Source organism: Caloenas nicobarica, chromosome 15, assembly GCF_036013445.1.
Source record: "Caloenas nicobarica isolate bCalNic1 chromosome 15, bCalNic1.hap1, whole genome shotgun sequence".
In the NCBI taxonomy this organism is placed as follows: Eukaryota; Metazoa; Chordata; class Aves; order Columbiformes; family Columbidae; genus Caloenas; species Caloenas nicobarica.
The window spans coordinates 7,185,761-7,210,025 of record NC_088259.1 but is presented as its reverse complement, the minus strand read 5'-3'; the positions used below and the strand labels follow the sequence as shown (position 1 = coordinate 7,210,025).

Below are 24,265 nucleotides of genomic sequence, written 5' to 3'. Positions count from 1 at the left end.
CTATACTGGACACCCCCTTCTTTGTCCAAACTTCTCAGCCCTCCTGCCTTGGCTTGATGATGAAAAGGAGCTGCTCTCTGCGCCTGCTCTGCCTCCAGTTCACAGCACAGCCTGTGCTCAACGCCAATGACAACCTGCTGCCTTGCAGGAGAAAGAAATCCCAGCTCCCTCTTGCCAGTGGCCATATGTCGCTCCAGCGTGCTGTGGGCACGCTGCTGTTGCAGGGGAAGGACGCGCTGCCAACGCTGGATCATGTGCTTTGAGTCATGCTGAGCTCGAGATGGCTTCTCCATCCGTGAAAGCTGGCTTTGGTGGGGACATCGGGCGGTTTTGCCAGAGGACAAAAGGCTGAGCCCATCTCTTAAAGGAGACGGCAACAGGCTGCGGCACAGTGACTCTTGATACCTGCTGGTGGCAGCTGCATCCCGAGACACAGGAAAAGTTTGGAAAACAGACAGGGAGTTCTAGGGAGATGGTGGATACAGGGTTAATGGTGCAGATGGGACATGATGGGGTGTCCTCCCTGAGCAGGGCTGTGGCTCTTTTAGGTGGGATCACTCTGAAACAGAGGTGGCTTCAGAGGAGCCGCAGTTTGTGCGTGTTGCCAGGAACCTGGGAGCACCTAAAGACAGGATCTCCGCTGTCTGCTCCCCAAGGTCTGCTTGAGACTGAGGGACTCGCAGAGGACATTGCTGACCCACAGATGGTCAGCTCGGCTCCAAGGCCACTAGGGATGGCCAGGGCAACAGCCACTGGTCCAAACATGAGCCATCTGGTTTGGCAAAGCCATGGCCTTCCCACCCCTCCAGGAGCTTTGTCTGGTGAGCTGTCCCATCCCCCTGCAGAGCTGCTGTCATGTGGCTCCAGGAGCTGACACAGGAAGAAAAACATTCAAAGAGACCCGCAGACCATCCTCCGGTACCCCCCACCAGCAGCACCCCCTCCTCTTATCATCACCAGCAGAGCAACACGGAAATGGGCTGAGAAGTCCTCTTCAACCACGAGCATCTTCCTAAGAGGGGCCATGAGCAAGGGGACATGGAAACATCAAGCCCAGAGCAACTGAGTGACAAGGAATGGACAAGGCACGGCTCTTGTGTTTCCCCGTTGGGAGCCACCCTGTGCTCTGACAGTCACAGCTGAGCCCCAGGGACAGGGATGTCACCTCCGTGGCTCGTGGATGCCACCTGCCGGCCCTGGGCCCCAGGCGGGAGGGGTCCTGGGGGGAGCACCCAGGGATGCTGCTGCTACTCCTCTCCAGGCACCTGGAGAGGTTGGTGACACTTCCCTCAGCAGCACCCGTGGGTCTTCTCTCCAAGCCTGTGCTGCGGGACAGCTCTTAAGCAGGGGCTGAGGGGTTTGCTGAGGATCAGCAGAGAGAGGTCAGGAACCCAGAAAAACGTTACCACCCCACTCACCCCAAGCTCGGTATAACCGCTGGATCCCACCCCGTCTTCCTCCCGCGCCGGGTGGAGGTACTGACCTCAATGGAGATGGAGAGCGGCTCAACCCCCCGCAGCGTGCTCTTGTCGAAGGGGTCGAAGATCTCATCCCGCATGTTGGTCGGCTGCAAGACGTACCCACACTGGCCGCTGGACATGAACAAGGCCTGGTTCATCTGCATGGGCTTGTCTGGAGAGCACAGGCAGGAGATGGAGGGAGGAGGCCCCGTGTCCTTTCCACAAGCAAGATCACCGGGGTTATTGGTGCCTCACAGGAAGCCCTTTGCAAGGGAACCTGGCCCGTCCCTTGGCCATCCCTCATGTGCCATGGCCTCGCCGCAGCCTGTGCACATGCTGGGGCCATGGGGTGACTTTCTCACACCCAATCTGCCCAACTACCCTGTGCTCCACAGGTCACCCCCTTCTTTTCCTCCCTCTCCTTCCAGCTGTCCTTGTCCTGGCTCTAGCGTTTGCCAAACCACCCTGCGAGATGCCTCAATTCACAAAAGGAATGAAAAAGCCAGCAGGAAAAAGTGAGGCAGGTAGTTTTCTGGTGGGCTGGTGAGCTGGATGGGCTCATGGCAGGGTTTGGCCAGGGAGCGGGGAAGGCTGGACAGCAGGGCAGGAGCAGGATGGAAGCAGGAGAAGGTGAGTGAAACAGCAAGCTGGACCCAGGCCAAGCAACCAGCCAGTGTCCCAGGGCTGGGGCTGCACCGTCCCCTTTGGTACATCCCCTGCCTGTCACCAGGGACTTCGGGAGAGCTCCCTTCTCCCTCTCCTTTTCAACTTGTCCTTGTGGCATCACAATCTCCTGGCTCAGCCCAGCTCCCCAGGTCAATCCAGCCCTTGGGAACACATTTTCCCTGCAGCAACCACACACCTGGACATGAACACTGAGTCCTGCTCCCTGCGCCCAGCATGGGGACCGCAGAGCCCCTCCTAGACCCCCTGTTTGCCGGGACCAGGTTAGCAGGGGTGCAGGAGGCACGGGGACCCCAGGAGCCTGCCCACCTTCTTGCTGCCCTCACCTGGGGTCTGGAAGTTGAGTGCCACCAGCTGGCTGCCGCAGATCCACATGGGCAGCGGGTCGTAGTTGGAGGAGTCAAGGCGCTGGCCCTTGGGGTAGATGCGGGAGAGCTGTAGGCGGTTGTACTGCAGGAACTTTTTGCCTTTGATCTTGTTGACATACTTTTCTGCCTTGGTCTCGGGGAAGGAGGACATATCTCGGTAACAGGCCCTCTCTGTGCCGATCTCTGGGGGAAGATAGCACAGCATAAGCCAGGAGAACACTCCCTTTCCAGACTCTCCAACCACCCCGGAGCCCTTCCTAACATCGTCCTCTCCTCCCCTGGCTCAGCCACCATCAGATCGTGCAGACCCTGCCCTGGCTTTGGTTTGCCAGGTGCCCAACACTGATGGCTGAAAGCATCGAAGCCACTCTTGGTGATGGGGCACGATGGTCTCCAGCCCCACTCCCTCAGCAGCTGCTCTGGATGCTGATAGATCCCAGCAACAGATGGATTGGGAAGAGAACTTCCACCCTCTGGAGAAGGAGATTTCCAGAGCTACAATGTAAACTGCTTCTAACTTGCTTTGGACAGCAGCACCGTGGGGCACACCGTGGGGTGTGTAATGCCACGGTGACTGCCTGCGGTGGCTACCAGACCAGCAGATGCTCACTCTCTTCATCGAAGGGCACAGGTCGGCAATAGACCACCAGCTCCGAAAGCTCCAGGGCAATCTTCTTCCTCCTCTCCATCATCTTCCCTTCGGAGAGCTACCGAGAGGGAGAGAGAAAGGAGTCAGGTCCATCCAGGAGCAGTGGTGTTGGATAACCCAGCTCACCAACTGCAGTCAACGGCAGGGTGGGAACCACCAGCAAGTCTGCTGGGTCTGCATGGGGGTCACCACAGAAGCACCCATAGGAAGGGCCTTTGGCAGGCCCTGCCTCCTGCTTGGAGCAGGAATGGCACCAGTACCAGCGCAGGGCATAGAATCATAGAATCACTTCTCTTGGAAGAGACCCTCAGGATCATCAAGTCCAAGCATAACCTAACCTAACTCTAGCACTAAACCATGTCCCTAAGAACCTCGTCTAAACACCTTCTAAACCCTTCCAGGGACCGTGACTCCACCACTGTCCTGGGCAGCCTGTTCCAATGCCTGACAAAGCTTTCCGGGAAGAATTTTTTCCTAATATCCAATTTAAACCTCCCCTGCCACAACTTGAGGCCATTTCCTCTTGTCCTATCACTTGCTACTTGGGACAAGAGACCAACACCCTCCTTTCAGGTAGTTGTAGACAGCAACAAGGTCTCCCCCTCAGCCTCCTTTTCTCCAGGCTAAACAGCCCCAGCTCCATCAATTGCTCCTCATCAGACTCTGCAGCTGTGGCCTTGTAGCTGAGGGATGAAGATCCCCCACCACCTCCCGAGGCTGCACCACCCTCCCGATGGAGCAATCTTCTCAGATGTCCAGCCTGAACCTCTCAAGCCACAATGTGTGGCCCTTGCTATATGGTCAAAGATGGCTCTGGCTGTATAATCTCTTTACTTCTCTGCCAGTCATCGCAGACTGCCATCTCACCACTCCCACACCAGTCTCCACCTCTCCTCAGCTCCTGGGAAATCCAGGACTTGGCAAGGAGATGCCTCTTGTGCCAAGGGCTCGCCAGACTCACCCGTGCATCAGCCGTCTGGGCTGCCTCCCGGATCTTCTTCACCCAGTCCAGCAAGTCCTCGTGTGTATCGGCTGCCACGTCGAGGGACAAGCGCGACACCGAGGCCATGCTAATGGAGAAGACGAAGAGGCGGTTGTTCTTTCCCTCGGGGCGGATGGCTGTGTGGGGACAGGGAGCAGAGGGTAAGGTCACACATGGATGCTGAGCCAAGTCCTTCACACCGCAGAGGGAGGAAGGGAGGGAAGAGACACTAGGGGACTCTCATGGCTGCCCTGAGAGAAGCAGCTCCCATTTCTGGTCATTGGAGGCAACACATGGAGCCCAGGAAGCGATAGGTGAGAACACTGAGTGTATCCTGAGGGAGCTAGGAAGACTTCTGGGGCCTTTGTATGCCCTCTTCTTCCCATTCCTGCATCTTCTTCCCACTCCTGCATCTTCCTCGCTGTGTGCCCTGAAGTGCCCAGGCAAGAAGAGCCACCGGGCACAATGTCCTCTGGGCTCTGGAGAGCAGAGGGGCAGCAGAGAGCTGCAGACCAGACCCAGCTTGGCCAGTGCCCAGGAGCCCCAGAGCCTGCAGCAGCCTGGAAGGGAGGCTGGACCACATGTATGCAAGGGAGGACAAATCCTTACAGAGAAGATATGCAAACATCACGCAACGGGGCTGTAACACCTCCCGCTCCTCCATCCCTCCCTGGCACTCACCAATCTGGCAGGAGGGCACATCCAGGACACCACCAAGAAGGTCTCCCAGGGGGCTGTTCTCATCCAGCTGCTGCTGGGGATGAAGCACAGGCAGGATGGCGCTGGGCGGTGGGCACAGGGGGCTGCACACACGCTTTCCTCCCCACCGGCCCTCCTTGCCCTGCTCAGACACAAGCTCACCTCCTGCTCTGGCTCCAGGCTGCCAGGACTCGTAATCTCCTCTACGTAGTTGGAAGGGAACCACAGCTGCTTCTTGCCACCGTAATCTCCTCTCCACCTGGAAGAGAGGGAAGGGGCAGTGTCAGCACCCACTGTGGTACCCAGAGCATCCTGACTGGGGCCACTGGGGACAGGCAGCTCCCCCATCATCTGCTTTTAGGGTTCGTGAGGCTCTGCAGCTTGTGCGCAATCCCCAAATGGACCCAAGCCTAGAGGGGACACACCACTGTGTGGATGGCAACCCGAAGGTTTGACTGTGTCCCCAAAGGCAAAAGGAGGCTCAGGACCAACTCACCAGCCACCTTCCTGCTTCTCCACGTTCTGGATGATGGCATTTTTGGTGAAGGTGAGCTCGTCCTCCCGCTGCGCCTTGTAGTCGAACAAGGCTTTGACTGCGCACTGCAATGAGGAGGGGTCCCGTGAGGCCGGGCGGTGGATGGACACACAGACAACGAGCCATGGGATGGGAGGTCACCTCCCACTACAGATGTGTTTGCCGGGAGGCTGTGAGGCACGTCATGTGCAGGCAGCATCCAACCTGCTGCCAGAGGCTGCCAGACCCTACCGACCTCTGCAGAACAAATCAAGGTCCCCATTTATGCCAACCCAGAGGTCACAAGTCTGGTGTGGCCCCACACAGGCACTTTCCTTTGGGCCTGAGCTACTGACGGGTTTAGTTTGGAGAGTTCAGAACAAGAGGCAGCCCAGCCTGGGAACCTGCAGGCTCAGCCTAGAGCATGTCTCCTGCCCTGCATGGTCTAGAAATGAGTGTGGAAAATAATACAGTTCCTGGAAAATAAAGAGACGCTTGCTAAACCCTCAGGCCCTGCAGGTTGTTTCACGTCAAGCAGTAAGAACGTACCTTGAAGGTGGGCATGGGGTTGGCTTCCACGTAGAACCCGGGATGACGTCCCTCATAAAGGGCTCCGTAGTCCGGCTCCTGTGGAAGCAAAGGGGCTGCGGTGACAGCTGTGGCTCTGCGGGAGAATAGCTCCCCTGCCTTGGGGGAGGTAGGGAGAACACCCCAGGGAAAGCACAAGACCAAAGACGATGCTGCAAACAGCGAACAGATGCCCAAGCCCACACTCCCTGCTGACCTGTGTCAGAGGGACAGCAATAAATCTCACTCAAGCCAAAAAGTGTTTCCAACAGCCCAGGAAGCCCCAAGAAATGTGGACTGTGAAGCACAGAGATGGGTCACACAACGCCACTCCAAAGCACCAGTTTGAAATGGACCTGTCCATCACCCTTCAGCTTAGCTCTTCCAACAGCTGCCCACACTCACCGCTGTCCCGATCTTCTCCAGCGTCTCCTCGTTGATGGGGTACCTCAGCTTCATCTTGCGGTACAGCGGATGCTTCTCATAGTAGCTGATCAAGTCCACCAGGCTCTCAAACTCGGAGTTGCCGAGCAGCACGGTCTGGCCCTCCTGCTGCACCCGGCAGTGTTTGATCTTCCCTTCCGCCCTGGCAAGTGCAAAGACAGAGAGAAGCCACTTGGCGCCTGGCAAGAGAAGGGCTTTGCCAAAATAAAGACACCCAAGCAAAAGGTGCCCCTGGGCTGGCTGCAGAGCACAGCCATCTCCCATCAGGAGATGTGAGATAGGATAATTTTATAAGTATTAATTAATAATTATTATAAATTATTAAATTAGAAAATTGTTACATTATTATATAGTATTAAATTATCAAATCATTAAATTATTACAAATGATTAAGATAATTTTTGGAGCAGAGTCCTACAGGCTCTCAAGGGGCTGTAAAGTTTATCTAGGGCCACCCAGGAGCGAGAAGAGCTCTGGGAGGGCTCACGTCAGGCTCCCGGCCCCTCTCCTGTGCTCTCCTGCACTGCAGCATCCCATCCCATCCCATCGCCCGTCTCCAGGGACGCACCTGAAGGAGATGGCGTAGGAGCTGGGCTCACTCCTCTTGCGCACCAGGAAGGCTCCGTCACGTGGCACCCGCATCAGCATGTGCTCGGCTTGGGCCCGGGTGAGGTTGGCGTGGTACCACCTTTCAGGAAAAACATGTCACTGTGCACGGGTCTCTGCGCATCCAGCTCATCCCACACCTCTGCCGTGCCACACGGTTTCCCCTCGAGCCCACAAAAGGCTGCCTGAATCCTCAAAAGGAGGGCAGGGAGCAGAGAACATCACATATGTAATGCTACAACAGGGCTGTCTTCTCCTTTCTGTGCGACAGGCAGGAACAGAGCCGTTTGCTGATGCGCGGCATGGGCGAGGGCACCCCAACCAAACCTCCTTGCTTTGCACTGAGCTTCCAACCAAACCTCTTTTCTTTGCACTGAGCTTCCAAGACAACCAGCTCCATCAACAACAACGCTGGCCAGCACGGCTGCTGTGACGCAGAGAGCCCCGCAGGGAGCAGGGGAGGATCAGAGAGGGGAAGCAAAGACTGCGGAGAGACCTGTGAGGGGTTCCCATGGCATCCCAGCTGCCCAGTGGACACGACCCACCCTCCCCAAACACGCACTCACTCTTTGCTCTCATGGGCATTGGTTTGTGGCACCGGCTCTGTCAGCCTCATCTCAAACTCGTTGCACCTCAGCGGTACCTCCTGGTAGTGGGTGATGAGGTCGTAGAGGCTGTCGAACACCAGGTTGTCCGTCAGGAAGAACTTGGGGCTGCCAGCATCCTGCCGTGAGTGGATCCGGCAGTGCTGGACCTTCCCGTTGCGCCTGCGGAAGAGGAACGGGGTAAACCAGGGTCATCCGTGGAGACTGGCAGTGTTAGGTTAACAGTGGGACTCAATGATCTTATAGGTCTTTCCCAACCAAAATGATTTTGTAATTTTGTTATCCTATTCTCTGATTTTGCACCTGCCTCAGGCACAGCTCCAGTCTGGACACGGCATTCCTGCCCCGCAGGACACCCGTCACACATGGGTCCCAAGGGACTTGACCCTTCTGCATCGGGACAGTAAGTTGACAAGATGTTGGGACATAGAAAAGGGGAGAAACCTGCCCGTGCATCACCGGGGAATGGGACCCCACCACTGAAGATGGTGTCAAGATGAAGGCTACCCCAGGAGCAACACCGAGCTGGTGCGTGTGGCCCTCACCAGAAGGAGAGGGTGTAGTCCCCAACGAAGGTCTCGCTCTCCCTGACGAGGAAGGAGCCGTCGGGGGCCCCCGTCTCGATGCAGTACTCCGTCAGCAGCCGCTCCGCAATGTGCCGCCCGTCGCGTCCTGCTCCCAGCTTCCCGTGAAACCACTTCTCCGTGGAGTGAAGCTCCGTGCTGTTGCTCACCTGGCAGGGGGAAAACCCACCACCCTTGGGTTACCGAGGGCAGGCTCGTGGTGCTGGAGTCTGCTCTGCTCAGGGGTCTTCCGACCAGGACTAAGGAGTTTGTGAAGCAGTTCCCACCCTTCCCACCACAGGATCTTGCCCTGAAGGCAGCTGGCAGTGGAGATGCTCAGCCCCTTGGGCAGTCAAGGCTTTTCTCTAGGGGAACAACTCATGCAAGGGAGCCCTCACCTCCTTTTGCTCTTCTTCATCCTCATTTCCTTGGTCACTGCTTGTCTCCCCAGAGTAATAGATCTTGCTGCTTGTCAGAACAAAGTAATGCGGGTTCCACTCCTGCAAGAAAACAAATTCTGGGCAAAGAAACCCCCTGGGGAAGCACCACACTCCCCACCACCCATCCGTGGGGTTATCCCTTCCTGATCAGCACAAGCAAGGAGGGGTGATCAGGTTTGCAAAGGACAGTCACCAACAAAACTGATTGCAGTGGAGTCAACGGAGCTTCCAAGACATCCTCCAGATAAAAAGTGTGGATTTATCAGTAGCAAAAAACCAGCACGGGGCAGGTCTTACATACACAGTGACTGCAGATCATACTGCAAACACCCCAGTACGTATTAAACAGAGATGACCACATGAAGAGCAAATCAATGCTAAAAGAAAACACTCTGCATGGATTCAACATGCCAGCTATCAGAGATGAAGATATCAGAGATGGTTATGCAGCTTCACCATTGCACTTCCCTATTTTCCAAAAACCTGTTTCATTTGCATGTGACTTTGCCTGACAAATCCTTAGCGAAGCAAAGTAGCTGAAGAAGTGGACTGTGTATATGTAAATGCACACGGTAAAATGAAAGCTTGGTGCTTTACAAAGCAGAATGCTCATTTAGGTGTGTGAAGTGTGTAGGCACTTGGTAGGAGGCGGGCAGGTCTAGAAATGCAGGTCATCCCTGGAAGTTACTGCAGCAACGGATAACAGGCTCTATGGATTACACAAGAGCTGCAGTGCCTCAGCCCAGAGCTCCCTCTAGCTCAGCCTTTGCCTCTAGCAAGGGCCAAGAGGAGAAGCCTAGGGAAAAGCACAGGAGAGGGCCAGCATAAAAACTCCCCCAGCCTCAGAGACTCCCGAGTAAACTGGATAGACCAACGGCCTCTTAGATCATTTGCACCACAGCCCTTCCTTCACCACCACACAGTGCCTTGCGGAGTTAGCACATCATTTATGGAGCCCACAGAGCGGGGACAGGGTGACAGCAGCAGAGAGAGACGTACGTGGTTGATGGGGTCTTCCAGGTAGAGGATCCCGTTCTTGATGGAGTTGCTGATGTCATTCTCTGAATACATCACGGAGGTGGGTAACTCCTCATAAGCGCTGCCCTCGGCCAGCTTCTTGTGCTGTGGGACGAGAGAGCAGGTCAGGCACCCAAAAAGCAGCATGGATTTCCCAGCAAACAACCCTAAAATTTCAGGTCTGCTGCAGTGGGTTCCTCCAGACTAAAAGAAGGTAAAAACCATGCCACAGAGATCATCAAACGGCACTGAAGTCCCACCCTTTCTTCCCAGAGGTGATTCTTGCTGCAGAAATACCAGCATCCCTCAAGCCCTCAAGACAGGCAGCACCCAGCTGCTGAGCTTGTTTCTCAGCAGCTCCTCTGAAGCAAGAGAACTCTTTGTCTCCAACTGTTTTTAGCATCAGGTCTCCACTTCCAACCCTGCACTGCCAACCATCCCCTTCCAGAGGTGAGCAGCTGCCCTTGGTCCCACACCCTCACCTCATCTGCCCCCATTCTCCCCAGTTAGGAGTCTTGCTGGGGAAGGGAGTTCACCTTGATGAGAATCTTCCTCTTGAGCTGGTTTGGAGAGGGAAGGCCGTCAGCAGAAATATCTACTGGTTTGGTCAGGAGCATGTCCCCAAAGACCTTCTTGAAATTCTGCGCCATGTTCCTCTGCTGAGCAATGCTGCAGTGGTCCTCAATGGAGAGAATGACGGGGAAACTGGGAGGAGGAAAAGAGCCATCAGAACCAGCACCTTGTCTGGATGGAACCAATGCCTTCCGAGCTCCATTTCAAAACCTGGCCTCTGCACCCTCAAAGAGCAGTTTGCATCAACAACATCTGTGCTGTCTTGAGCATCCAGTGTAACCACCCTAGAGTGAGGTGTTCCCACCGCTGCTGGCAGTGCACAGCGCGGAGGAGGACTGGCCAGCTCCTGGGGTTTACCCAAAACCCTCCCTACCACAACATTTTCTGGGAGAAACCCCCTTTGGCTGGGAGACACACGGATACGCTTTCTTCCCACCAAATCCCACGTGTGTGGTCTTGTGCTGGAGCTCTGGATAAAGGTGGGATTCACTTTGCTACAGCCTTGGCTCTACCCCTCTCTTTGCCTTCCTGGCAGCTCTGCCAGGTGAGATCCAGGTCCCCGCTGTACTCACTCAGAGGTGACAAAGGCATGCTCCTTGATGGTGACCAATACATCTGAGAACTTGATCTTGGTGGTTAAGGTGTGTCCATGGTAGATGACCGGCATGCCGTCAGGACCGTCCCAGCAATCCACTGAAAGAGACCCATGGGGGAAACTGAGCCCAAAGGCTGGAATACAGACAGGACATGGCCACGAGACGGACAGAACAAAGTGCTGCCAGGAACTGTGTTGGATGGTAACAAAGGAGCAAGGTGACAGTCCGGATCTCTCTGGGAAACCAAAAGCTCAGGCATGTACCACCCAGTCCCACAAAGCAAACGACCTCAGCCCTTTCAGCACATCACGGTGACAATGCTGCCACCGGCATGTCGACCTCCATGCCAAGCCTTCCCTCACCACCACAAGCTATCACAACGGAGACAGAAGCGCTGGCTCCGGGTACTCACGTTCGATGCAGCGGCACCCCATGCGCAAGCAGCGGGCGTATGCCTCCAGCGAGGACTCGCTTGAGAACTGATCCCCCGTCAGGTATCTGGCACAGGAGAGAAGACATCAGCAAAGCAACACGCTCATCGGGGGCAGGGACGTCTGCTGGGGCATCGCGGATCTGCCTCTGCGATGTAAGGAATGGTGAGAACGACTTTCCTCCAGATGTGCCACCTCTCCCAGGGGAGGGGCTCAGCTCTGCCCCTGCTGCAAGGGGCTGCAAGCACCACTCTGAGGTCCAGCCGTGCTGGTAGCTCTTGAGATAAGCCTCAAAGAGCCATTTCAGAGTTGGTGTCCCCCCTGCACCCACCAGAAGCAGACCAAGCACAGGGTCAGACCAGCTCTCACAGGTAGACGAGAGCTCGCTGTCACCCTCCAGGCTCTTGGTCTTTTAAATCTGAGCTAACGTGATGCCACTGCATACCATGAACGGGGAGCATAGAGCCTGTCTGCAAAGAATGCAGCTCCTGCAATATTCTTCTAGCAGCAGAGAAGGCAAACAGCCAATTTCAGCCTGCCAGGTTTTTATCACATCTGTCCTGCGTGGAAGATGATGTTGCTAATGGTAAGAAATGGCCAGAGTGACAGCGTGGGACCCGAAAACAGAGTCTGTGCAGATGTGTCTGCTGGCAACGCCTGAGCAAAACACCGATGGAGGGAGGACTGGAGCATCAAGAAAATGGTCTCTGATGTGCTGACTTTATCACTGGGATCAGGCGAAATCAGGAGAGTCCCACCCTGGCACAGGGAAACAGGTTGCTGGGCTGGGTGGAGAGAGGAGCCGCCCCCTCGTCCTTACGTGTTGTGTGAGGAGGAGATCCAGTAATGGGAGAGGGGGTTGTTCATGTTCTCCAGACACACCGTGTCCAGCTGTGAGTTCCAGATACTGTTCTCTTTGGAAAACAGGAAGGTGAGAAACTGCTCAGGAAGAAACAGAAGCGTGTTAATGTTGCGGAGGAGCCAGTTTAGCTTTATACACATCTCACCCTCTGTGCCAGCAGCTACCGAGCAGGTTGCGATTTTCTAAGTTCAGCACAGGCTGACCAGAGGCAACCAAGGCAGCACACACACACTACTGACCCAGCGTGCTCAAGTAACAGGAGGATGGACCCAGGCTCTTCTCAGTGACAACCAATGATAGGACAAGGGGCAATGGGTACAAACTGGAACACAGGAGGTTCCACTTAAATATGAGAAGAAACTTCTTCACGGTGAGGGTGCCAGAGCCTGGCCCAGGCTGCCCAGGGAGGTTGTGGAGTCTCCTTCTCTGCAGACATTCCAACCCGCCTGGACGCCTTCCTGTGTAACCTCATCTGGGTGTTCCTGCTCCGGCGGGGGGATTGCACTGGATGAGCTTTTGAGGTCCCTTCCAATCCCTGACATTCTGTGATTCTGTGATCAGGCATTGCCACCTATGCCCTGAGCTGTGCAAAATGTCTGTGTACAAATCCTTTGGTCCAGCTGGAGACAAATTAATTGCTCCGCATTTTATTTTGCATCACACACGGCTGGCAACAGCTCACTAAGGCCACGTGGGTCAAGGGACTTTTGTGTTGGTCCAGAGTGCCAGTGACACTGTCATCTCCAGCTGGTTTTATCCTTTTGTTTTCAGCTCTTCTTGCTTTGTAAAGATCCCTACATGCCCCAAATGCAGCCCCTTTCCTCCTCCAATGACCTGCCTGATGAGCACTCCCAGCTGCACACATTCAGAGCAAGAAGAGAGCCCAGAAGTCATTCCCTTCACCAACCAGCTCTTGCGCAACACAGTGACCCACCACGTCCACCTCACACAGCAAGGCAGCTCACAGGAGCTGTGATGCTTCAAGCACCACCGCCCCGCAGTGCAGACAGGGACAGCAGAGCTGTCACACACAGCACATGTGGCACTGGGGACATCACACCCCACTCCATACACTCCCTACACACTAGCGTTCAAGGTGTCTTACTTCGTCCAGGGAGAAATAAGGCTCATCAATCTCCCTCAAAGGGTCCCTCAGAAAGTTGAACATGAATTCCTGTACCTGAAGGGTATCTGCAGCCCAGAGCTCCTGCAAACCACAAGAGAGACATAAAAAAGAAACCATCTCAGAAAGTGTTATTCAAAACCACGTGCAGCTCGTCCAACTAGAAGCTTTAACTATTACAGAGGCAGTTTTTAAATGCAAGACCATCTCTGCCAGGAATTCAACTGTCAGCACAAATGCCGGATAGGATGCAACTGCAGAAATCTGCCGTGTTTCTGAGTGGCCTTCATTTTCTCAGTGCCACGCATTTTTCTCTCCAATAGCTCCTTTGCACACATCTGCCATCCCTCCTCCTTTGGCACCAGAAGCCAACTCTGTTTCCTTTTGCTTCTTCTCTCCCTGGGTGTCTCACATTAGGCCATCAAACGGCTCCTCCGTCTCTCCGCTGGTTAACCCTCCGCTTGCTGCAGAACACGGGCAGGGAGGCAGCAGTGGGAGACGGGGGGGACAGTGCAAAGCCAGAGGCCCCACGCTCTCAGGCGGCATGGCCGTGTTTCGCCAGCCACCCCTGTCCTCCTGGAGAAGACCAGCAACGAGACAGGAGCCCAGCAGGAGTTAAAATAAAGGGTCTGTTCAGCCTGCAAATGCGCTGCTTGCATCTGCGTGTGTCCGAGCATGCATGCTGTCCTTGCTGAATGACCTAAGACCGCTTTTAAATGGAAAGGTCAGCAATCGAATCAATCAGCTGCTCCTCAGGAGCTGAGACCTCCCAAGCAGATGGGATGGACCACGACTACCTGAAAGGAGGATGTAGCGAGGGGCGATCAGTCTCTTCTCCCAAGTAACAAGTGATAAGACAAGAGGAAATGGCCTCAACTTGTGGCAGGGGAGGTTTAGATTGGATATTAGGAAAAATTTCTTCCCATAAAGGGTTGTCAGGCATTGGAAAAGACTGCCCAGGGAAGCGGTAGAGTTACCATCCCTGGCGGAGTTTAAAAGACGCGTAGATGAGGTTCTTAGGGACATGGTTTAGTAGCAGTGTTGGGTTAACAGTTGGACTCGATGATTTTAAAGGTCTTTTCCAACCAAAATGATGCTATGACTCCATGATGCTTGGGCTGCTGCAAACCTCTAGAACCAGCCAAGGTCACAGGGATGGGATAAATCTCCACTGAGCAGTTCCTCCCCCCCGGCACCTCCACTTCTCTCAGATCTTCTGCTCCTGGTCCCTTTTCTGACCAGGGTGGCTGGCCAAGGCCAAGTTTACCCTCACCAGCACTTCCCCTGCATCACCTCCTGCTCCAGGAAGGGTGAGCTCAGGTTGTGGCCACGCCAGGCAGAACACCACACCACCAAGTCCCCCCTGCTCCATGGCAAGGCGACCCTTGGAATACCAGATCCGTACCAATACTGCTGCCTACCCCATCATCCCTCCCTTGGGCCAGTGTCAAGCTTACCCTCTGGTACTCCAGCAAGAACTTCTGCAACTCCAGCAGCGACACCCTGAAGTGCTCAGACCTTTCTCCACACCTGGAAACCAAAGAGAGAGAGAGAAGCTTTGGTCACTCATGCAGCACATCATGACCAACTGTTACCGGCATCATGTGAGATGCCATCTGCAACCACCACAGCACATGCGAGATGTGCCCCGTGCAAGCAGGGAGAGCTGGGCAGGGCACGACAGCAAACACACAGTAGCTGAGATTATACGTCCATATCTGAGAGCCAGGGGCTGCTCCGGGAGCAGGCCAGGATTCTCACTGCCAAGGGTATGACAATGTGAAACTCTGGTGAAGGGCAGCGAAAATCATCAGAACAACTGATTTGTACAGAAAAAAAAAAATAGAGAGCCGGGCTTGTACAAGAGTGAAAAGAGCTAAATAGGTGCAGGGCAGCCAAGGGGTGATTGTAGACAGACAGAGCTACAGGTATCCAGAGGACATGGACTCCTGGAGGCAGGGCAGGGAATGAAGGAGGGATCCACTTGTAGTCTATTAACTCAAAAGACTTGTCCATGAATGCAATGGAGAACCAAGGGCCATGCTGGGGACTAACATTAAAAGAAAAAGAAAAAAGAAAAAAAAAGGACTAGGTAGTGCTGGCTGCCCTGGGCTGAGGGATGAACCAGATGGTCAGCTGAGGTCCCTACCAACACTCTTTTCTCCCGTCTGGGAGGACGAGAGCCCTTACTGACCCGAGCTGGAGTGTCTACAGCAAAGACGCTTATTCAGAGTGCAAAAATACAAGCAGTGCAGTGGCAAGAGATGTGCAGCGTTCCTCCTCCTCAACACGCTGCTGCAGGCGCCAAAGCATGTTACAGAGCAAAAGAAAACAGCCCTTTCCCCAGAAAATACAGAGAATCATCCACCTTTCTAGGAACGGGACATCCATCTGCAAAAGAAGAAGCACAAGCATTAGGGTTGCACTCAATCTCAACAATGTATGTGAAAGCACAAATTGATCAAGAATGCAACAGGGATGGCAAACCAGCGCTGTGCAGCTCGGCTTTCCTTACAGCCACGACTCACCCCCGCCTCCCCCATCCCCGGTAGCAATAAATTCTTTACTCCCTGCCTTCCCTGGCCCTGAGGTAGTAGACACGAGCTATTAGCTGAGGACAGCAGGGTTAAAAAGGCAATTAAGAGGGAATGCCCAGTAATAAATACAGTCTCTCCCCCTGCTTCCCGGCCCTGGAGAATTCAGCTCTTACCATTTTCTGGGCACTGAACATCAGGCTGCGGTAGAGCTGTGCAAACTGCCCGTACGTGATATCCCCATTCCTCTGCTCCACATCCTGTGGCAAAAAAAATCCCAGAGGTTTTACAGGGGCCACAGGGAACTCTGCATGGCCTCAGAAGTGTCTGCTCCCACCAGGATTCCCGGGGCAAAAGGAGAAAAAGGCCAAAGCCTGGCCAGACTTGGCCTCCCACCTCTGCACGTGTGTGCCGGGACCAGCGGGACCCTGTGGTACTCAGGACACCAGCACATCCTAAACCGAGTTACACAATTCTCCAAACTCACCTGCACAAAGGCATCACGTCACCTACTTGAACAGTTACAAAAGGATCATTTTAGTTTTTCATTTGCACAGAGTATCTATCTGAAGTGTCCGGAAACTGCAGGACCCAAAGCGTGTGTTCTCCTTGGCCTCGGAGTTCAGTGCTGGTGGAAACGGCTGGTCATCACAAGATGACCCTCCTGACCAAGGCCACAACCATTGATTTTGCAGATTTGTATTCTCTGCTTGTCAGATATGCACAAAACTACTCATCTGCAAGCAGGGCAGGAGCTGGATCCTTCAGAGAAGGCTGGTGGGACCAGCGGGACCTTTCTGAGGAAAACTGAAGCTCTTGTGAAGCTTTCACAACCACACCAGCCAAACACTAAGATCCTTCAAAGCTGTAACCTTGCCATGCATCTCAGAGACCAGGTGGCCACAGAAGAGCTATGGGTGACGCCTCATCCCTTTTGTCCTTTGCTCCTGAGTCTGCAGGGATGCTGGCAGTGGGATGCAGGACCCGGGATGCAGAACTTGGGATGCAGGACCTGGCATGTGGCCTCGCTGCCTCTCCTCCCGCACTCTCCCCCACCAGGGCAAAGCTCTCAATCAGAGCCAGGAGCCATGTGGGGAGCGGGGGAGGCAAGGTGGGGAGAAGAGAGGGCGCTGGCCACGAACGGGCCAGGGTGTGGCAGCCAGTGGGAGCTGGCACCTCTTCAGTCGCCGCCGTGGGCGGGGGCCCTCCCAGGAAAGGCTGGGAGCCTCTGCAATACGCAAACGTGCCGTGGGAGTTCAACAGCACCAGGTTTTGCTCAAAGGCAGGTAACAGGGTCCCCAGCGCTAAAGAGGAAAGCGGACGGGTCACACACTCACCGTGAGTCTCTCCCGCAGGAACCTCATGTTGGGGACCCGGTAGTTGACCTGAGACAGCATGTTCTTCAGATCCTTTGTGGAGATCCTGGCTCAGAAAGAGGAGAAACGTGTTCAGGAGCTCTGGGATGGAAGGGCCTCCCCCTGGGACCGGGACGCCACATGCGCTGAACGGCTGTGCCCAAAGGGGCATCAGCTGTGACACACGAGGACAGATGCTCATCCCTGGAGGGACAATGGAGTTGGGACCAAAGGTGCAACAGAAGAAGATTTTTTCCACTCTGATGAACGCTGTATGTGCTGCACATGGGGAGCAGAGAGAGGCACCTGCATCCCAGTGGGACCTGCACGCACCATTCCTGCGAGCTCCAAATGCTGCAGGGCCAGCCCAGCACCCTCAGCCCACCTGAGCCGATGCTGCAACAGCCATACAGTGCTCCTGCTTTACGGGAATGGTCGAAGAGAAGCATTTTTCAAGTATCTGTGCCCCAACATGGATGCTGGGTGACCAAATCCCTTGCAAAGCCCACTCCCTGGCCTGCCAAGGGAGCTGGAGGAGGGCAAGCTTTGCAAGTGGTTTGGACCCAGCTAATTTTATCCTAAAGAGAGGAAAAAAGCCATTTCCAGTGTCTAGCCACAGGCACAGCGCCGCCACGTCGTGCCCAGCTGTGCTCCCCAGCCATAGCCACACAAACCGCTGGCAGGGGACAGCCAGCGTGGCTGTCCCCCCACCCTCCGAGGCCTTTTGCACCAAACATGCTGGTTCTCGGACTGGGGAGGGCTCCGGTGCCAACCCCCAGTGGGATCCCGCACCCGGGCGGGCAGGGACGGGCAGTACAGAGTCCTGAGCCACCCCGTCTGCTCTGGCATCACTCCTCCACGGAGCAACAGCCCTGCAGCAAGGAAGAACGTGGATGTCTCTCATCTGCAGGATTTAAGAAGCCAGAGGTCTGCATGCAATCATTTTCTGGCAGCTCCTGCCTTAAAAGCAAGTCCTCTGAGCCCGCCTCAGCAATCACAGATGCTGCTTTTGCCCCCTGCCAAGCAAGTGGGAGCCCAGGACCCTGCAGGATGCTCCCTCATCCCGCAAAGCGTAGGGTAGGTCTGACCCTGGGGATGCTCACAGCTTAGGAGTGCAAATATAAACATGCCAGGAAAGACGGTGTGTGCAGAGGTCACGCTGTCATCTGCAGCAATGCGTGATGAGTGAACCGCGTCTCTTTTATGCTTTCCCCTGGAAACAGGGGGATCTCAAATGACATGGAAAGGAGGAGGGATGGAAGGAGTCTTAAGGAGAGAGAGAAAGTGGCTGGTGTCAGGCGCTGCGAGACGAGGGCCACTGCGGCCGGCAGGACACAGAGAGCCCTTGTTTCTGGGCTCAGAGCCGCCGGGGGCCGGGACGCACTCACGGCCAGAGCAGGACCTGGCCTGGCTCCCGCTTTGTGCCCACGGACCATGCAGGCAACGTCCAGCCGCGCGTTGGCAGGAAAAAATAAAAACAAAAAAAAAGCTGGCAAATGACACCAGCCTCCCCTTCCATCCTGGCTGCATAAGCCACAGAGCCAGCAACCTGCTCTCAGCACGAGCAGCAGCTCTGGGGGCTCCCCTCTGCACCTCCACCTCCCCCAGCAGAAGTTACCCCTAGAGCTCAGGGTGAGCGTTTTGGGGAGGGAACCTGCCCTTCCCCTCCTCAAACGCAAACAGCACCCAGGGCAGGGACGTCCCAGCTACAGAGTTGTGGGTGACAGAGAAACAGGGTGATGTGGTGGGGAATGAGCCAGGAATACAACAGCGGCTCACGAGAGTTGCTCTCACGTGTCAAGGACCACAGCATGCGGCAGCTCTCGTGGGACCCCGATGGGATGCCCAGAGCCCCCAGGGCCACCCAGCAGCGATCCCCCCTTGCCGTGAGGCTGTGACCGTGGGGGAAGGGCTGGAGGGGCTGAGCAGCAGGACCGGGAGCTGGGATGGGGCTGGGGCATCTAGTGATGCTGGGCTGGGGCATCTAGTGATGCTGGGCTGGTCCACAGGGATGTGCTGGACCGTGGCACAGCTCGGCGATGTGACAGCACCAGGGGAGGCGAGAGCAAACGCTGTAAAAACTGTGAGCAGAGTTTTCCTCTCTGCTTCCAGAGCAGGAATGGTTATGGAAGGATTTTATTTATTGTGTGCTATTAGTAACGTTGAAGTGTTGGAGACCTTGGATAAACAGCTTGATACTTTTTGGAGACCAGAAAGTAAAACAAAAAGCAAATAAACTAATTTCTTCTATGGAAGTTCTTTAAAGTCTTATGACAAACAGGCCAAAGGACAGATCCAGCCCTCTCCAACGGAATGAAAACATTTTCCTCCCCAGCCTCCAGTGCTGTAACTCTGCTCCCAGCCACAGGCAGCTCTCCTAGGCAGAGGCAAAACAGTCTCCTCTGCAGCAGTTAGGAAGAAAAAAAAAAACCCCAGCATCCTGTTATCCTCCTCTTCCCACCTAACCTCCCTTGGAAAAACAAATACCCAAAGGCCCAGCAGCCAGTGAAAACAGCCCAAGATCTGCCGGTGCCCTGGACGCTCTGCACAGGCACCCAGGAGCAGGCGGAGAGGAAAGGGCTCCGGCGCAGGGGGCTGGGGTATGGGGTGAGCATGGGGTACACAAACACCGGGAGTGATTTCTTCACTTGCCAGAAAACTGCCCGTTCTGGGAAGGACCAAGGATGATTTGCAAAAGAAGTGTGTTCTTTTAAAAAAACGCAACTCATTGTTCCCTTTTCAAACCCATTTCCAGGCTTGGAAGCAAAAGCAATGAGCCCAGCGACACCAAAGTTAATGCTGAAACACCTCATAAGGGCAGACTTAATCCAAGAGATGTACATGTCCCATAACAGTTACCTCTACTTTGCAGAAAACACACAGATGCTTGTAAAATGGGGAGACCTAAAAACCTTTCTGCATTTGCCCTCTGTTGATGTTTTGCTCCTTTTGCTGCCCAGGCTGGAGCAGCAGCTCTTCCAACTAAGCTGTTTCCACTGAACTCGCTTCCCTTGACCGACAGGTAAGGAATTGATTGTATTTTGCTGGCTTAATTCTAAACTCTAACAGAAAGATGATATTAAGAAAAGCAACAGGAGAGATGTAAAAGGTTGGCTTTCAGCTCTGCTGAGCATGCCTCGGCCAGACGGATCTATATATTCAATCTCTTTTGTCCTGTCTGGATGACATTTCATCAGTTTTACTGTATAATCAGATGAGAAAAAAGACCGTTTTTTTCCATTTCCCCTGCATTCATGCTCCAAACCCCCCACACAGCCACCCCCAGCACCTGTCTCAGTGCTCTCCGCTGCTGAATTAGGAAATATTAAGCCTGGTCACCACTGAAAACCAGTACACTGAAAACCAGTACACCGTGTATAAAACCCAAGCCTGGATTTGAAAGGTGTGTGGCATATGCAGAACAGCTGCAACAGATTAAAGCTGCCTCTCATTCCCTTTCTGCCTCTGCAAGGACTTATCCCTCCTCCGCAAAAATCCCCATACACCCAATGGCACTCTCGCCGTGCCACAATAGAAATCACTGCAAAGGCAAAAATGTCCAACACAGCAGGATTTCCCCAAAGCAACACACTCCCACACCGCTCCAAGATGCCAACAGGTTGAATTTAACCCCTGGCTGCCCAACAATGGGGCCGTCTGTCTGTCCTGGCTGTCACAGGGAAGGACACAGCAGTGGGGAGCAAAGTGGGACGAGAGGAGCCGCTCGCTTCTCCTGACGAGTACAGAACCATGATTTCACCTGCCAATCCCCAGGATCAAACTGTCTGCCCATGGTCACCCAGCTGGGTTCGTGGGGCAAGTTTCTTGGCAGGAGGTTGCTGCAAAGGTGAGAAGGACCCCAGGGCTCAGTGTGAAATGTGGAAATCGGTAGCAGTGTGAGATCAATGGCATCAGCAAGGACCAAGCGGTGGATGCTCTGGAGCCCAGAGATCTGCCCAGTGCTCTATGGGCTCCCCAGGTGTTACTGGGTTTAAATAGCTGGGGAAATAGCTCAGGGAAATAAGACAATTTTTTGATGCTTTTTTAATTCAGTGAAAATCAGCCGCAGCAGTATTGAGACTTGAATTCAGGTTTCTTGGAAAAGAAAATAAAAAAACCTAAAGAACCCAACAAACAAACAAAATAAAACAAAAAACAACGTAAAAGCTGGGGTTTCAAGTCAAAAGTAAATCTTTCCAGCTCAAACCCTTCTATGAATGTGCACATCTGTATAAATGAGGGTCTTCTCTCCTACCTGTCCTCTCGGTTGCGATCCAGCGAGTAGAACTGTTTCCGGAGCCACCTGAACGAAAAGGCAGAAACGCACACACTAAGCCCCGGCTCCTCGACAACAAGCCTGTTTGGTGTGCTCCTGCCTCTGGAAGATGCTCAATAACATGCCATCCACTCCCACAGCCCTCCGTCCCACTGGCTCTGCTCCCCTTCCCGAGGCAGCCTGCCCTATGCTCATGCAGGCAACTTACCCCCTTTAAAACTCTCTCAGCCTGAAAATGAGCTCACAGATAAGACAAAACCCAAAACTATCCTCTTTTACGTGCCTCTACACCAAGTCGCTGCAGATGGGAATTGGACTAGATGATCTTTAAGGTCCCTGTCAACTCAAACCATTCTATGATTCTATAACACAGGCTGCGCCCACATAAAAACATCTGTTTCATGGTAAAGCTCCTTTTCCCTGCACGCATGTGAGAGCAGATTCTGGCCATAGATGACGCAGTGCAGAGGGGTAATGGGACGGAGCCTCTCGAGTGCAGAGACAGGAGCACCACACCAGGTCAGAGCAGCTCAGAGGGAATGAGAGACGTTGGCACTGTAGTCACCTTCTGTCAAAAAAGGACAGAAAAGGGAAAAAACCAAAAACAAAAAAACGACAAAAAAGAAAACAAGCGCAGAACAAGGACTAGTTCCTCACCTTTCAATCTGCAGGGGGGTGGCAGCCCTTAGAGTGTCTGCCACCAGCCAGTTCAGCCCCTTGATCCACATGTTGACCTCGTCCTCAGACGTGGCTGTAGAAAGTGCACAGGAGAAATGGGAGGAAGGGACACAGAAGATGGTCACCAACCCAAAACTCTTGAGGCTACCCCCCAGCATCTTAAATCCCTACTCCTTCCTTCATCCCTCTTCTGGGCTCCTGCCCCTGCTCACTCCCTCGGGATGTACACGGCTGGCTGGTGCCCTCGTCCCTGCCCGTCACGTCGGCGATATCACCCACCAGCTGAACTGCAGCAGGTGATTACGAGACCGTTCTCCATCCAAACAGGAGACTCAATGGCATAAACCTCCCCTCTTTCAATATCAAAACATCAGATTGGGTGCTCCAAGTCCAGCTTAAGTCAAGAGACGAGGTGTTGAGGAAAGCTGAGACCAACACCTCAGAGGCACCGTGGCTTCCTGAGTTACTGTTTGCCATTGGCAGCGTTTTCTTGCTCAGATTTGCAAAGCAGGAGTGAGATTTTACCACTTCATGCATGCGGCTGGTTACCGCCATGCAGCTGTTGAACGCCAATATGCCAAGCTGAGATAAAATACTCAATTTCAAGCACACATTTGAACTAGGGGCTTCAGTTCACCCAACTTTTGGGTTTACTAGGTGAATTAACTGACTTATCTAGGGGTTGAATGTGTACCCTTCAGGGAACCAGTGTCAGCTTCTTCGAAAGACACTTCCTCGGTGTGGTGAAAAGAGCATCTGCCCAAGGATAAGTTCCAGTTCACTTGTGGAAGGATGCAACAGAAGTTTGGGTCCTGTGGTGAGGAGGTGCCTGCCCAACCCTGCCCTGGCACAGCCCCGGGTCACGAGTGCTTTACCTTGCAAGCTGAGGGTCTTCAGCCTGAACTCTGTGCCATAGAGGACAACGAAGCAGTGAGACTGGTCCAGTCGGAAACATGGATCCTCCTGGTACCGGTCAAAGTCACGTGAATTTTTTCCTGGACGAATCTCTTTGATTTCACGAATATCCACTACGAGAGAAAGGGAAAATGAAAGGGGAGTTCGGTGAATAGATTGAAATTCCCATGAAGACGGATGAGAAGGAAGGGCATAGAAAAAGCAGTTTTAGCCACCGGAAGAGCTGGATTACCACCCATCACACAATGGCAGACCCATAGCACCGCGGTGCTGGGCTCTGAAAAGCTCAGCCCCAGGAACCGTGTTTCCCTGGCTGGGCTGGAAATCAAGGGTGGGACGGCTGCCCCAGCCTGGGCAGAGCTGCCGGAGCTTTGAGGACAGTGGGCAGGTGCTGGGGACGGTGACTTGTGAAGGACTTACTGCATTTGGGCGATATCGGAGCCTCCTGCTCCTGCCGTGCCACCGCTCACGGCATGGGCAAAAGAGCTGAGCTGCACCCAGAGCTCTGGCACAGCACCTCCAGCCTGACCCTCAGCACGGCCCCAGGTGCCCAAGTCCTCCCAGAGATGTTGCCCACACCTCTCACCTTAGACAAGCCCTTTGGGAGCCCCAGCTCGCTCCTCCACAGCACATCTCTCGCCACTTATCTTGCACATCTCCCTCTCGCCATGCACATGTGGTTGTGTGTGCACACAAGCCTGCGAGCACAGCCCCTTCCTACCGGGTCCCTAAGAGGCCTCCACAGCCACCACCCCGCTATGGACCTCGGTGTCCCCCAAGAACGGTCGGATGTCTCACCCACAGTGATCCTCGGGCACGATAAGCAGAGGGCAGCGCTACCGCTACTAGAAGCTCCTTCCCCCTTTAGCTTCACACCTCACACTTTCCTCTTCCTCCGTCCAACACATATCTGCAAACTGTACTTTTTTTTTTTTTTTCAAGAGAGCAACATTTTTTTGTTTTTTAAAGAAAATGTTTCTACAGAGACGAACCCTCTGAGGGCACAGCCTCCTGCCCAGCTGGATGAAACCCTGTGTCTCGCAAACACCACGGATTTAAGATCCACTCATCTCCAAATTACAGTTAAATACTGTAAATCCTGGCTTATGCAACTCAATGGTGCCTCTGCCTTCCCCCTCCCTACTTTCATCCTAAATTATGTCTGTAGTTTCTGGCATCTCCCCCTTGCCCCATTGGCACCCTCCCAGCTCCTCCAAGCACCACCAGGATGCCCAGGACAGTCCCTGCCTTCACACTTGCACTGTCTTCACCAAGAAAACTCTGTCTTTCCCCAGCCAAAGAGGGACAAAGTGTTTGTCACCTC

The 24,265-nt window shown here is 54.2% G+C and overlaps 1 protein-coding gene across 4 annotated transcripts in view; it reads right to left on the bottom strand.

The window, feature by feature from the left end:
* Nucleotides 1-24,265, bottom strand: part of PLCG1 (phospholipase C gamma 1) — a 47,672-nt gene that overhangs the window by 2,767 nt on the left and 20,640 nt on the right. For 2 of the 4 annotated variants that reach the window (XM_065645577.1, XM_065645579.1), the window contains exons 2-27: nt 22,902-23,054; nt 22,006-22,099; nt 21,328-21,375; nt 17,055-17,139; nt 15,894-15,977; nt 15,552-15,574; nt 14,641-14,713; nt 13,166-13,267; nt 12,019-12,137; nt 11,180-11,265; nt 10,744-10,864; nt 10,135-10,303; nt 9,581-9,703; nt 8,540-8,641; nt 8,124-8,311; nt 7,540-7,740; nt 6,936-7,055; nt 6,329-6,509; nt 5,906-5,983; nt 5,339-5,442; nt 5,005-5,101; nt 4,825-4,897; nt 4,123-4,280; nt 3,123-3,219; nt 2,471-2,695; nt 1,484-1,632 (exon numbers count right to left, since the gene is read on the bottom strand). In XM_065645577.1, coding sequence (XP_065501649.1) covers nt 1,484-1,632; nt 2,471-2,695; nt 3,123-3,219; nt 4,123-4,280; nt 4,825-4,897; nt 5,005-5,101; nt 5,339-5,442; nt 5,906-5,983; nt 6,329-6,509; nt 6,936-7,055; nt 7,540-7,740; nt 8,124-8,311; nt 8,540-8,641; nt 9,581-9,703; nt 10,135-10,303; nt 10,744-10,864; nt 11,180-11,265; nt 12,019-12,137; nt 13,166-13,267; nt 14,641-14,713; nt 15,552-15,574; nt 15,894-15,977; nt 17,055-17,139; nt 21,328-21,375; nt 22,006-22,099; nt 22,902-23,054 — 3,053 coding nt within the window. The remainder of the gene's footprint in view (nt 1-1,483; nt 1,633-2,470; nt 2,696-3,122; nt 3,220-4,122; nt 4,281-4,824; nt 4,898-5,004; nt 5,102-5,338; nt 5,443-5,905; nt 5,984-6,328; nt 6,510-6,935; nt 7,056-7,539; nt 7,741-8,123; nt 8,312-8,539; nt 8,642-9,580; nt 9,704-10,134; nt 10,304-10,743; nt 10,865-11,179; nt 11,266-12,018; nt 12,138-13,165; nt 13,268-14,640; nt 14,714-15,551; nt 15,575-15,893; nt 15,978-17,054; nt 17,140-21,327; nt 21,376-22,005; nt 22,100-22,901; nt 23,055-24,265) is intronic. The other 2 variants (XM_065645578.1, XM_065645580.1) reach the window with 1 other exon arrangement.